The 14,179-nt window shown below is 39.8% G+C and overlaps 3 protein-coding genes across 4 annotated transcripts; 2 read left to right on the forward strand and 1 right to left on the reverse strand.

Moving 5' to 3' along the window:
• Positions 1-90: 90 nt before the first annotated feature.
• Positions 91-4,293, forward strand: txndc9 (thioredoxin domain containing 9). The gene is made up of 5 exons (XM_089002975.1): positions 91-139; positions 599-793; positions 966-1,084; positions 2,491-2,745; positions 4,028-4,293. The coding sequence occupies exons 2-5, from the start codon at positions 620-622 to the stop codon at positions 4,143-4,145; spliced, it is 666 nt and encodes a 221-aa protein (XP_088859101.1). The 5' UTR covers positions 91-139; positions 599-619; the 3' UTR covers positions 4,146-4,293.
• A 713-nt stretch (positions 4,294-5,006) lies between these two features.
• On the reverse strand, positions 5,007-7,693 carry mrpl30 (mitochondrial ribosomal protein L30). Its single transcript, XM_089002976.1, has 5 exons — positions 7,413-7,693; positions 7,119-7,187; positions 6,891-7,037; positions 6,722-6,795; positions 5,007-5,361 (listed from the first exon to the last, which is right to left on the reverse strand). Exons 1-5 carry the CDS (start codon positions 7,464-7,466, stop codon positions 5,235-5,237), a joined length of 471 nt encoding a protein of 156 aa, XP_088859102.1. The 5' UTR covers positions 7,467-7,693; the 3' UTR covers positions 5,007-5,234.
• Positions 7,694-7,965: 272 nt separating this feature from the next.
• Positions 7,966-14,049, forward strand: mitd1 (MIT, microtubule interacting and transport, domain containing 1). Of its 2 annotated transcripts, none has more exons than XM_089002124.1 (7): positions 7,966-8,205; positions 8,278-8,382; positions 8,858-8,994; positions 9,810-9,896; positions 10,923-11,035; positions 12,095-12,155; positions 12,237-14,049. In XM_089002124.1, the coding sequence occupies exons 1-7, from the start codon at positions 8,061-8,063 to the stop codon at positions 12,330-12,332; spliced, it is 744 nt and encodes a 247-aa protein (XP_088858250.1). In that variant the 5' UTR covers positions 7,966-8,060; the 3' UTR covers positions 12,333-14,049. The 2 variants fall into 2 exon arrangements, with proteins under 2 accessions (XP_088858250.1, XP_088858251.1); XM_089002125.1 differs by having other exon boundaries at positions 8,281-8,382.
• Positions 14,050-14,179: the final 130 nt, after the last annotated feature.

Consider the following 14,179-nt stretch of genomic DNA (forward strand, 5'->3'; position numbering starts at 1 on the left):
GGTAGCTCAGCTCTATTCCATTTACAACCTCCGTACAGTAGGTGGCGGTATAAGCCACATAAAAGTCAAATCGTCGCCTTCGAACAACAATGTCGTCATTTCCTTTCTCGTCTCTCTTTTCTTCCAGCGTCGCGATCAGGTAACGAACGATGTTGTTTGTTTTTAGCTAATTCCTTCGTAAAAACTAAAATAAGCGTCGTTAGTTACCCCACGATACATTACTGTATCTTATATGTTAGTGTTTTGTCGCAATAATCTTGTTATTTAGTGTGGAAGCCAAATGGGACTAACTGACAACTGCTAACGAGCTATTATAGAGGCGTGTCCGTGATTATCTACGCGCTTTCTACGTCGGTGGCATAAATGTGATTATAAATGCTTTATGTATCCTGCTTTTAACTGCTAACCACAAACATGTCGAGAATTAAAGGGTGGAAGACTAATATTGCATTAAATAACCCTACGTAGTTTCACGGAACGTTACGTCATGAAGCACAAGGTGTCAAAAGTACTTCATTATTTCACCATCAATTTTGTTGTTATATGCGCCATTGTTTCAGATGTGTCAAAGGTGATAGTTTGTACAATTTACCGTTAGGTTGACACAGCACGGGCAACCATGGCCACCGACATGATCGAAAACCTCACAAAGGTGATGGTTCAATCTGCAAAGCTGGTGGAGGATCAGCTGGACGCGGAGTTGACCAAACTCAACGAAATGGACGAAGACGATTTTGAAAAAATGAGGGAACGACGACTCGAGGCACTAAAGAAAGCCCAGAAACAGAAGCAGGTGTGTCTTTTTTTCATAAAACAAAGTATATTTTCCATCCTAATGAACACTTAATAATAATAATAATAATACATTTCATATTTAAGCGCCTTTCAAAACTCTCAAGTACACTTTACAGTCACAGGATATTTTTAACAGTAAGAATGCTCCTCTTTGTTTTCCGTCATCTCAGGAGTGGTTGTCAAAAGGACATGGAGAATACCGCGAAATTCCCAGTGAGAAAGAGTTCTTCGGTGAGGTTAAGGAGAGCAAGAAAGTTGTGTGTCATTTCTACAGAAATTCTACTTTCAGGTAATGTTACTTTTTTTCTGTCAACATAAACAACACAGCCGCATCAAATTATAATGTACGTGGAAATGCAAAACAAAATAGGAGATGATTCAATTAGAATTTGGCACTTGGACCTTCAGTGTAAATGCAGCCTAAGACAGTAAAACTCATTGACGCTGTAGCCAAAATAGCAAAGGTCCTGTGCAATCAAGATTTAAGTTAGCCATATATACGTTTTTTTTTAATTAAGATACAGTGATACCTCGGTTTACGAACCCCTTGGCTTACGAACTTTTCGGTTTACGAACGTTACATTTATGACAATTTTGCCTTGGAATACGAACTTTACCTTGGCATACAAACTTTTTTCTTACACAGAGTTGCCTCAATGTGTCGTTCACGAACGAGCCCTTTCTTCTAACAACAAAATGGCAGTCGACTGTTTTTGTCCTCAATTCCCGCCCCCAGTCTTCGGTTAAAGCCACGTGATTGGTTAAGAATGCAGCAGTGAGGGGGGGGGGGTGATTTAAACATTAAAGAGACAGGCAGACGACAGTGAGAGAGTTTCAACTTTGATAGTTCAAAGGCAGTGTAGACTGCAAGGTTAAAATTCCCATCAATCAGGCTCCACAAACAACCCGCACAAGCCATGTGTACACTTGATGCAAAAAGCTATCAACCCAGCTAAACAGAACACAATTGATGAGGAACTAGGTAAAATGATCGCAGAGAAAGCACCTACAAGGGATCATTCCTCATGATAGTGAAAGAAGGCTACGTTCCTCAAGTGTTTAATGCTGATAAAACCGGCCACTCCATTTCATCAAGCCATCAACGACCATCACAAAGGTCAATAAAACGACTTTATTATATAGTACAGTTTATTTCTTTAATTATAATGTGGATCAAACCTCTAAAGATGGAGGACACTGATTTGCTGTGGCGACCCCTTGAAGGGAAAAGCCGAAAGGAAAAGAAGATTTATTTAATTATAAGAGCGTAGCACATTTATTTTACGTAAAATAAGGTATATTTTGTCTAGTTTTTAGCCTTGGAAAATTAGAAAGTAGAAAATCACGTTTTATGGGGACCTGGGAACGGATTATTCTCATGTTAATGGTTTCCTATGGGATATTAATTTTTGAGATACACACTTTTCACCTTACACACTCTGTCTGGGAACCAATTCAGTTCGTAAGCCAATGTATCACTGTACTTCACAAAAATGCAATGATATATGACTGCGAGTACAGCGTGTGCACGATTCACTGGACAGTAACAACCGCGGCGGAATATAGGTGAGTGTGGCGTACCTACTATCTGGCTGCTTTGATATGATTAAAACTGCAGGCTTTCATTGAAATATCTTTTGTAATTGCTACAGCATAAATAAAGACATTTCATTTGTACCGCACGCACACGTGTAGGTGTAAAATCGTGGACAAGCACTTGGCCATCCTGGCAAAGAAACACGTCGAGACCAAATTCATCAAACTCAGCGTGGAGAAAGCGCCCTTCCTTAGCGAGCGGCTGCGCATCAAGGTCATCCCCACCCTGGCGCTGCTCATCGACGGCAAGTCCAAGGACTACGTGGTAGGTTTTGGCGACCTGGGCAATACCGACGAGTTCAGCACCGAGATGTTGGAATGGCGACTGGGCTGTGCCGATGTTATTAACTACAGGTAAGTCCTCTGGGTTATTTCTGTTTGAATAAGTCCAAAAATATTTGCCCCATTCATTCCCTGTACACGCGAAAGATTTATTTTGCAACTTCTGTGACTCATTTTTGTAAATACAGTGATACCTCAGCTTACAAACGCTTTAGCTCATGAACCTTTCGCCTCACAAACATTAAATTAGCGAGCATTGATCTTGGCTGACGAACTAGTTTTCGGAGAACGAACCAAACCACACAGGTGGCTGGTTGACTCACCCCCTTTCTTTGAGTGCGGATGTGGTTTGTTATCGAGTGGAGTACTTTTGCTATTATAGGACCGGAAAAGACCCCACCGCAGGCTAGTGTTAAGCCTAAAAAGACATTAAAGAAAATTACAATCGAGCAAAAGAAGGAGATCATGGTGGCTGGCCGATTAGTTTTCGTCACCCCGTGGTTTGTTATCGAGTGTAGTACTTTTGCTATTATGGGACTGTAAAAGACCCCACCACAGGCTAGTGTGAAGCCGAAGAGGACACAAAAGAAAATGACGGTCGAGCAGAAGAAGGAGATCATCGAAAAAGACAAACGAGGTGTGCGTTTGTGTGACTTAGCATCCCGGTACCAGTACACTGAATCCACCATTGCTACATGTGGCTAAGGGTGTTTCTGTGTTGTCTAAATAACCGTCTCAGGCAATAGAAGAGCTTGAAAAACTTCTGTTGATTTGGATTCAAGAAAAGCAGCTAGCAGGGGACAGTGCGAGTGAGGGTATAATCGCAGAGAAAGCACGGCAACTTAACTCAGATATCAAGAGGCAACTACATCAACGACCATCACAAAGGTAAATAAAACAACTTTATTATACAGTACAGTTTATTTCTTTAACTGCAATACAATAACTACAATTTATTATACATAAAATAAGGTATATTTTGTGATATTGTCAGGCTTATTTAATAGAAAATTATGTTTTATGGCGACCTGGGAACGGATTATTTTCATTTTTAATGGTTTCCTATGTTCGGCAGACAAACTTTTCGCCTTACACACACTTTCTGGGAACCAATGAAGTTCGTGAGCTGAGGTATCGCTGTACTGTGAAACACCAATTGATTTTTTTTTTTTCATTCTACTTCTAATTATAACTGCAAGTTAGTCTGCTTGCAATGTCATGGTTGTATCGCTTGATCGCAAAACACTTGGCATCTATTTCGACGATCATCAAGAATGCTTTCTTTAGCGAGATGTGCTTTTAGTTTGCTTTTAATATTTCCTAAATGCATTTCCTTGACTTTTATTTCCCGTAGCGGTAATTTGATGGAGCCACCCACATCCACACAGAAGCCTCACTCCAGGTTCACCAAAGTGGAGAAAAAGACCATCAGGGGTCGCGGCTACGACACGGATTCTGACGATGACGACTGAGGGACGCTGATAGCCGTCATGGTTTCTCTCCTCTGTAACGTCTGTCAGCCAGACCTTTTTTATTCTTTTATCACCATGTTCTTTCAGCATTTGTTTAAATTTTTCATGACTAGTAAAAGAAACATATTAAAAATCAGATGATTTCAAATATGTAAATTTTTAGTACAGTGATAACTTGGTTTACACACCCCTTGGCTTACGAACTTTTCGTTTTACGAACGTTAAATTTATGAAAATTTTACCTTGGCATACGAACTGTTTTCGGGGATACACAAACGTTTCAACTTTGATAGTTCAAAGGCAGTGTCGACTGCAAGGTTAAAATTCCCATCAATCAGGCTCCACAAATAACCCTCACAAGCCATCTGTACGCTTGATGCAAAAAGCTATCAACCCAGCTAACCAGAACACAATTGATGAAGAACAAGGTAAAATTATCGCAGAGAATGCACCTACAAGGCATCATTCCTCAAGATGGTGAAAGAAGACGGCTACGTTCCTCATCAAGTGTTTAATGCTGATGAAACCGGCCACTCCATTCCATCAAGCCATCAAAGTTTATTACAGTTTATTTCTTTAATGATAATACCATGGCACATTTATTATACATAAAATAAGGTATATTTTGTGTAGTTTTAAGGCTTAGAAAATATTTTATGCGCACCTGGGAACGGATTATTCTCATTTTAATGGTTTCCTATGGGAAATTAATTTTTGGGATACACACTTTTCGCTTTACACTCTGTCTGGGAACCAATTAAGTTCATAGGCCAAGGTATCGCTGTCGTCTCCCAAAATTCAAATGGAGATATCTATCATTCATAACTAAAATCACAGTTGATAAAGAAAACTCACACTTGGTGGGGTTAATAATGCGACAGAGCGCTTTGTGCTTTCACACTTTTTTTTTTAATCACATTTGCAATCAAGCGTTTCAAATGAATTTGCCTGTCAAAGTGGGTTACCGGCGTGGTGCAGTTTGGCTGAGAGATGAAATACAAAAAGGGGAGTTGTATTATCCAATGCATCAGTTGGATGGTGCAGATGACAAAAAACAAGGTACACGGGCAATATATATGTACGAAGTCTCTAGGACTCGATGGCCTTGGTTGGGTTGAGCAGGCGTTGAATAATCAGCTCTCCTTTGCTGTTGATGTAGCTGTCCGCCATGTCCTGCTCGGAAGGGAGCCCGTACGGTGTCCTCAGTGGCTCCACCCTGAGGATAACATATGTCATTTCATCTCTATCCTCATAACAATATTTAATTTGAAGTTGTATTAAATATAAGGACAATGAAAATTAAGGAATTTGTCATTGTCGGGCATATAATGCCCAAAAAAAAGTAATTGTCTATGTATGTAGTTCTGGAAGTAACAATGCTGACTTAAAGGACAACCGACGTCTCCGGACAAGTTGTGTCCATAATTTGTAAAATGGCTTCAAATGACTTCTATTGAGCGTATTTTACAAAGATTCCACCGCATATAGCTATATTTTACCTTTTAAGACTCACACTAAATATTCACTGTCTTTTTTTTTGAGTTGATGACGATTCCTGACGTGACGTCACCGAGGGAACGCCCCTGACCGAGAAAGCGATACACAATGCATTTTGGGGTACTTTGTTTGGTCTGAAAACCGTGTTGATGGCGAAATTAGAAGGAAAAAACATAAATAACGCGATGATGAATCATTGAGTGTTGCACCAAGACTACTATTTGATACTAGTTGACACAAATTCCAGCAGACAAATCAGCCCATTTCCAATGGAGCTTGGGCACCATCTTGTGCATTTTCTGGGCGCTACATTGGAGTCCAGATGTCTCAAAATGACGCGGAATTACTTCTTTAATCGATTACAAACATTTATGCTTTCCTCTTCAGAACTATTTGAATCATATTCACAACTGGATGAGTAACAAGAAAGCATTTTCTCCGAATCTGAAGCCATTGTTTTGATTCTCGAGCAAGGCAAGACGCCCTAGCGTGACGTCACGAACAAGGGGGCGGGACCTTCTGAAACTCGCCATCCCGAGGTCATTTTGAAGCAGTTTTGGGACACTTTAAGTCATTTTTATTGGTGATTTGCATTTCATTTGACTAAAAATATCAGCCTGCGTGTTTTGGGTATTTTAGATGCTATTAAACGTTTTTCTGATGTCAGTGAGGAAACAAAAAAAATGGTGTCGGTTGTCCTTTAAGTAAATGTTTAAATGTCCTTTAAGTACTGCTTATTACGATACTATTTCTATGAACGCAAGGAGAAAATTTACATGCCGCAGGATCGGATATATCGATTTTTTTCCGACTCCCGAGAATATCGATATAACGAGACTTTACTGTATATCTATTTTTATCGCTGTGTGCGCTCGATTATGAAAGCATAATGTGCGCATGCGCGGTAAACTGCATTTCCACTTGTGTTAGCGTTTTTTTGGTTTTTTTTATCATTTCAAATAATGTACGGCGTACTACAACTTTTATACTGGAATTGTAATCATTTATTAGGACAGCTCTTCGCCAAGGTTAACAGGTATGTCAATTAAAAACACATTTTCACATGCAGCATCTCATACCTGATAAGATGCTTAATGAACTTGAGTTTGCAGTTCACCCCAGGTATATTCTTGTGGATGACAGGGACGTTTGCCTAGATGACAGTAACAGACAGCACTTTTCAGTTCTACATCAAATTAGGGTACATTGTTTCATTAAAGACGATCGTCGCCTGCAGAGCAGCCTCACCTTTTGTAGGCCCAGTTGCTTCACCATGTTTTTCTCCCAGTACGGCCGTCTTAACGCGCTTTTGACTCGCGTCACGATGTGGAGTTTGTGAGGCTGTTCTGGGTCTCCGCCGTATTTCTCGTGCTCTTTCGAACGCTCTTCATAGTGCTTTTAGGACAACAGACGGAGAAAGTTGTTAGTAAAAAAATGCCACACTGAATGTTAAAATGAGAAGAAAACAGTTTTGACCTCTGGTGGAATTCTTGCTCTGGTGAATTTGCTGCGCCCAAACCAAAGACGTGAAAACCCTGTTATGACCTGTCATAATATCAATATATACAGTTAATAAACGAATACCAAAAGAACACAACAGACGAACACGAACAAAATGATTTACAATTTTAAATACTACTGATCGCTAAATCAAGTTAATCCAAGTTAGCTCATTTAATATGAAATGCACGGTCGGACCAGCTAACAAAGGAAATATAGTTCATATTCTTTTCGAACAACACAGTAGATTAGTATATATCAAGTTCTTACCTTGGCGGATGACGACTTTAAACCGAACACAGACATTTTAGTGGCTTGTTGCATCCATTCGGTGTCAATTGACCCTCCTGCAGGACAAGGTTAATATACCAGAAGTGGGGCAAAAACACGCACACACTTTCCAAGGTTTTTCCAATGATAAGGCGAAAATAGAAATAATATGCAGAACCGTAATGTCTTATCACGCAAAATATTAAGAATACAAACGGAGATTTCTTTTTGGGAAGCTAAAGAAGACAACACATGATATTATCGCGGCCATTGAGCATGTCCGGAACCGGAAACGCGTCATTGACATAGACGTGTAAACAAAAAAAAAATATTTGAATTAATGATTTATGAGAACGTAAACATTTCTTTGTGCAAAACTTTAAAAATACCGTTTTGGAATAATGACTTCATTAGGAGCTTTTGAGATAGGGTAGACTGCAACTGAGTGTTTTATATTCGCACTGTTTTCATAGTCGAACTGCCGGAACCTAAATTTGAAACCTTGCGTTTCTTACCACCGTGTTTTGGTAACGTACTTACGGGAACTGTTCGGAACCGCCTGTTACCGACGCTCCTCTCGTTTTGTAGCACTCATGTCCACCGTTAAACCCTAAACTCTCTCAAGTTGTGACGGCTTATTTGGCAAAGATGACTCAAAATCACCTGCCAGGTATGGAGTCGTCCGCCATTTCTGTACTGAAGCGGGCGGTGGAATTGGATCAGAGCGGCCGTTTTGTGGAGTCTCTCGTTTGTTACCAAGAGGGCATCCAGCTGCTCTTAGACATTCAAAAAGGTTCCCCCATACGCACAAACATTCACGGCAATGTATGGAGTAGATTATTTACAATAATGTCTGTCTCCCCAGCAGCAGTGAATGATGACTCGAAGAAAGGACACTACAGGGAAAAGATAAAGGGCTATATGGCCAGGGCAGAACACATCAAATCTCAAGTGAACCAGATGAAAGAAGGTAATAATAAAGCGGTCAACGGAACAAAATCCGGGGTTAAAATATATTTATGTGGATGTCACATTGGATCGGTGGTTTGATGGTTAACAGTTACATTTAATCTTTTAACACTTTTGAACGGAATTAAATACGTACCTTATTGCGCAACGTTGTAGCCTAACAATTGGCTCGTTCGTTGTGAAAGGGATGACCAAAAAGCCGGCAAGTTACTCACAGATAATGTATTCGTAACAATTTGATCTAATAGAGAATTCTGAGTCTCAGCTCCCTGACACAGAAAATATCCGTGTGCCCCAAATCGGTAAGAGAAACACCAATAAAAATGACTTAAAGTGTCCCAAAACTATTTCAAAATGACCCCGGAAATGGTGAGTTTCAGAAGGTCCCGCCCCCTTGTTCGTAATGTCACGCCAGGACGTCTTGCCTTGCTCTGAAATCAATCTTTTTTTTTGCCCCTCTTTCTCTTTGTTCTCAGAGGGGAAGTACCACGAGCAGGTAAAGATAGCGGAGGATGCCATTGGTTACGGCTACGAGGCCATTTTCAAGCCGTACATCAGCAGTGCTCTCACAGAAGTCTGGGTGGAGGACCCCTACATACGCCACACTCACCAGGTTAAAAGAATGAATGTGAAAAAACACAACTTTTTTTTTTGTCTGTGTAAGCTCTCAGTCGTACAGGAGAGATCCATCGATGAAAAGGTTTCTTCAGCCGTCATCTGTACAAATTTGAAGGTGTCGGACATTTCGCTTCTTATCCAAGATGCTTCGTCAGCGAACTAAAATCTTTTGCTGGTAGTTTCAGCCCTATATATATATATATATATATATATATATATATATATATATATATATATATATATATATATATATATATATATATATCCCTACTGTCCAGACGTGGCGTTGCTATGGCGGTGCTATGATTGGTCCCTGCTCTCAGGTTGGGGGGAGCAGAGGACTACTCCCTGCGGCTACGCTGATGACTTATATTGTCCTGACTGATTACTTCTATTGACCTGCCTGAGTATGGGGTCTACGACTGATGGCCCCATTTGATCCGGTATCACCTCATCAGTATAACTAAGCCTATGTTGCCTAAGATGTCTGTTGTATGAACCAATGATCCAAATTGAACCTCACCCCACCATAGCGATTTAGTGAAGGATTTTGCTGTTTTCTGAAAATAGCTTCTTTTACTCCCATTTCAAACCGTCTATTTTCTTTCGCTAAGATTTTCACCTCATTGTCGTCAAACGAGTGGTTGCTAGCTTTAGAAATGACATAGAAAACAGAACCCCCTAAAAACATCTAAAATAATAGGATAAAACACATCCATGACAGCAGTCACCTTCTTGGATATTATTGGATCTTCATTGGGGTTGCACTATTTTTTTGGGTGGGAACTGAACTGTTTTTATGCACGGCAGTTGTACAACTTCTTGCGGTTCTGCGAGATGCTACTCAAAGCGTCATGCCAGGTGAAGACCATCCACCTCCTCACATCACCCGATGATGTAAGTGTCTAAATAGTTCAACCAGCAAGGTCTTACATCACATTTAGTTAAGACAAAATCATGCAACTCTGCAATTCAATCCCCTACATCAGGAATACTGGCATTAAAGGACAACCGACACCGTTTCCTTACTGACAAAAGAAAAAAGTTTTATAGCATGTAAAATACCCAAAACGTGATATTTTTAGTCACATGCAAAACACCAATAAAAATGAGTGAGTGTCCCAAAACTACTTCAAAATGACCTCGGGATGGCGAGTTTCAGAAGGTCCCGCCCCCTTGCTCGTGACGTCACGCCAGGACGTTTTGCCTTGCTCGAGAATCAAAACAATAGCTTCAGATGCGGAGAAGATGCTTTCTTGTTGTCATATGATTCAAATAGTTCTGAAGAGGAAAGCATACATGTTTGCAATTGATTAAAGGAGTCCTTCCGTGTCAATTCGAGCCGTCAATGACAGCAATGTAGTGTCCCAGAAAATGCACAAGATGGCGCCCAAGCTCCGTTGGAAATGGGCTGATTTGTCTGCTGGGAATTTGTGTCAACTAGTATGAAATAGTAGTCTTGGTGCAACACACAATAATTCACCATCACGCTATTTATGTGTTTTCCTTGTAATTTCGCCATCAACACGATGTTTTTAGACCAAACAAAGTACCCAAAATGCATTGTGTGTCGATTTCTCGGTCAGGGGCGTTCCCTCCGTGACGTCACGTCAGGCATCTTCATCAACTCAAAAACAAGACTTTGTGAATATTCAGTGCAAGTCTTAAAATGTAAAATACAGCTACTATATGCGGTGGAATCTTTGTAAAATACGCTCAGTTGAAGTCATTTGAAGCGATTTTACAAATTATGGACACAACTCCGGAGGCGTCGGTTGTCCTTTAAGTGTAATTACAGTGTAATAGTTAATAATTGCTTATGTCCACACATACATTTAAAAATATGGATTAATTGAGGCACTGCCCCCCAAAAAAAATCAGTTCTAGAATTATTCCACCACCGTCATGTGTGTTGTTGTGCAGGTGGACGGCGGACAACAGACGAGCTTCATGGCCGAGCTGACGCAGAGCCTCAGTGCTCATGATGTTACACTAGACTTGCAATATTCCACCACCATTCACGACAGAGAGATCAGGTACTTACTGTGACCTTGACAGTTTTGAAAGGCGCTTATGAATGAAATGTATTATTATTATTATTATTATTATTATTATTATTATTATTATTACTCCAAACATCCCTCATACTCACACATTGGCAGTCGTGTGAAGAAATACTGGCATGTAACACAATGTGAAGATTGTGTGAAATCAGTTGAAGGGGAAGTGATGTCGAAATTCCGAGTTAGAAGTCGGAATTTCGGGTTAAAGCTCAGAATTCTGAGTTAAAAGTCGGAATTCTGAGTTAAAGGTCGGAATTCTGAGTTAAAGTTGGAATTCTGAGTTAAAGGTCGGAATTCTGAGTTAAAAGTTGGAATTCTGAGTTAAAAGTCGGAATTCTGAGTTAAAGGTCGGAATTCTGAGTTAAAAGTTGGAATTCTGAGTTAAAGGTCGGAATTCTGAGTTAAAATTGGAATTATGAGTTAACGGTCGGAATTCTGAGTTAAAGGTCGGAATTCTGAGTTAAAAGTTGGAATTCTGAGTTAAAGTTGGAATTATGAGTTCACGGTCGGAATTCTGAGTTAAAGGTCGGAATTCTGAGTTAAAGGTCGGAATTCTGAGTTAACGGTCGGAATTCTGAGTTAAAGGTCGGAATTCTGAGTTAAAAGTCAGAATTCTGAGTTAAAGGTCGGAATTCTGAGTTAACGGTCGGAATTCAGAGTTAAAGGTCGGAATTCTGAGTTAAAAGTCGGAATTCTGAGTTAACGGTCGGAATTCTGAGTTAAAGGTCGGAATTCTGAGCTAAAAGTCAGAATTCTGAGTAAAAAGTCGGAATTTTGAGTTAAAAGTCGGAATTCTGAGTTAAATGTGTGTGCGTTACTTCCGGCTGGCGCGACTGGCTGCCGCGACTCACCGGCGCGCAATAAAAAAATTAACGTTTAGCATCTCTGTCCGAACGTTTTTCGACATACTCTACCCACAAAAATGTCCATGTGTCGTTATTCGTAACTCGAATGTTTGGGGAGCGTCTGTATTCTGCAATGACTTCAAAAAATCATCACGTCAATGACGATGATAATGTGAAATGATTGTAGGTTTGATAACGGTTGGATCATCAAGATCGGAAGAGGGCTGGATTACTTCAAGAAAGCAAAAGTGAGACAAGCTCAACATTTTCTTCTTCTGACTTCAAATTCAGGTTATGTTCACACATTATGTTCTTGTGATAACCTGCAGGGACGGTTCTCCATTGGATACTGTGACTATGACCTCAGGCAGTGCCACGAGACCACAGTCGACATTTTCCATAAAAAACACACCAAAACTCTATGAGACACACACAACCAATTACAGTGATACCTCGGTTTACCAACTTTTCGGTTTACGTACGTTAAATTTATGAAAAATTTACCTTGGCATACAAACTTTTTTTTGGGATACACACGGAGCTGCCACAATGAGTGATGTGTCGTTCCCGAACGAGCCCGTTCTCCTAACAAGAAAATGGCAGCCGGCTTGTTTTGGTCCTCTATTCCCCGCCCCTAGTCTTTGGTTAAAGCCACGTGATTGGTCAAGAACGCAGCAGTGAGGGGAGGTGGTTTAAACATTAAGAGACAGGCAGACGACAGAGAGTGACAAAATGGATAGAAAACAGTGAAATTCTCGTTTCAACTTTGATAGTTCAAAAGCAGAGTGTAGACTGCAAGGTTAAAATATCCCATCTATCAGGCTCCACAAATAACCCGCACAAGCCATCTGTACACTTGATGCAAAAAGCTATCAACCCAGTTAAAGAGAACACAATTGATGAGGAACTAGGTAAAATTATCACAGAGAAAGCACCTCCAAGGGATCATTCCTCAAGATGGCGAAAGAAGGTTACGTTCCTCATCAAGTGTTTAATGCTGATGAAAGCGGCCACTCCATTCCATCAAGCCATCAACGACCATCACAAAGGTAAATAAAACCACTTTATTATACAGTACAGTTTATTTCTTTAATTATAATAGCATAGTCCGAGAGGACATTAATTTGATCTGTGCTATACGTCATGCATATTAGCATATTTTAAAATAAAGGTGACTTTGACTTTGACATAGCGCATTTATTATACATAAAATAAGGTATACTTTGTGTAGTTTTAAGGCTTAGAAAATTAGAAAGTAGAAAATTATGTTTTCTGGGGACCTGGGAACGTATTATTCTCATTTTATTGGTTTCATATGGGAAATTAATTTTTGGGATACACACTTTTCGCTTTACGCATTCTGTCTGAGAACCAATTAAGTTCGTAAGCCAAGGTATCACTGTAGCTTCCATTCAACTTCATGACATGTTGATTCATTGACTTGCACAAATACTGTACACGGATTTTATTGTTTTGGAATGGCATATAATGAAACGCACATGAAAATAATTTAGCAAAGCCAACGTTTGTACTTTTGTAAATAAATGACTACGCTCTTGTGCCTTTTGTTATGAAACAGTGGCATTTTGCTCATGAAATATTGTACTATATAAGGGTCCGTTGACGTGGCCCTGAAAAGTGTGAATGAACCCGTGCGATTGGAAACAGCGTTATGATCGGATTATCTATCGGCCTTAATCTCGATATGTCATCTGCATGGATGCGCTCTACCGACGGGGAATTCTAATCCCGGAAAGGGGCGTGTGGATCAAGCACCACAGTGTAATTTCCACCAATAAAAATGTATCTATATAGATATACAGTAAAGTCTCGTTATATCGATATTCAAGGGAGTCCGAAAAAATATCGATATAACCGGGACTATCGATATATCCAACCCTGTTTGCATGTAATTTTCTCCGTGCGTGCATAGAAATAGTATCGATATAACCGGGACTATCGATTTATCCGATATCGATATAACGAGACTTTACTGTATATAGATATATATATGCTGTATAATGCAATATAATTCTGTCTGTCTTAATACAATTAAAATACATGATATCACAATAACGTGTGAGATGTCACCAGTAGGAGTACAGATGACATACACTGAATGGCTAAATTAAGCATCAAATAAATAAATAATTAAAATACATCTGCTACCCTTTTGAAAACACAAACAAACCATTTTATCGCCGTTTTAAAACACCCCCCATTTACGAGAGCGTTAGTGAGAACATTCATTGTTATTGTCCTGTTTCCAAGG

Source organism: Hippocampus bargibanti, linkage group LG08 (assembly GCF_051943395.1).
Source record: "Hippocampus bargibanti isolate YZ-2025 linkage group LG08, ASM5194339v1, whole genome shotgun sequence".
In the NCBI taxonomy this organism is placed as follows: Eukaryota; Metazoa; Chordata; class Actinopteri; order Syngnathiformes; family Syngnathidae; genus Hippocampus; species Hippocampus bargibanti.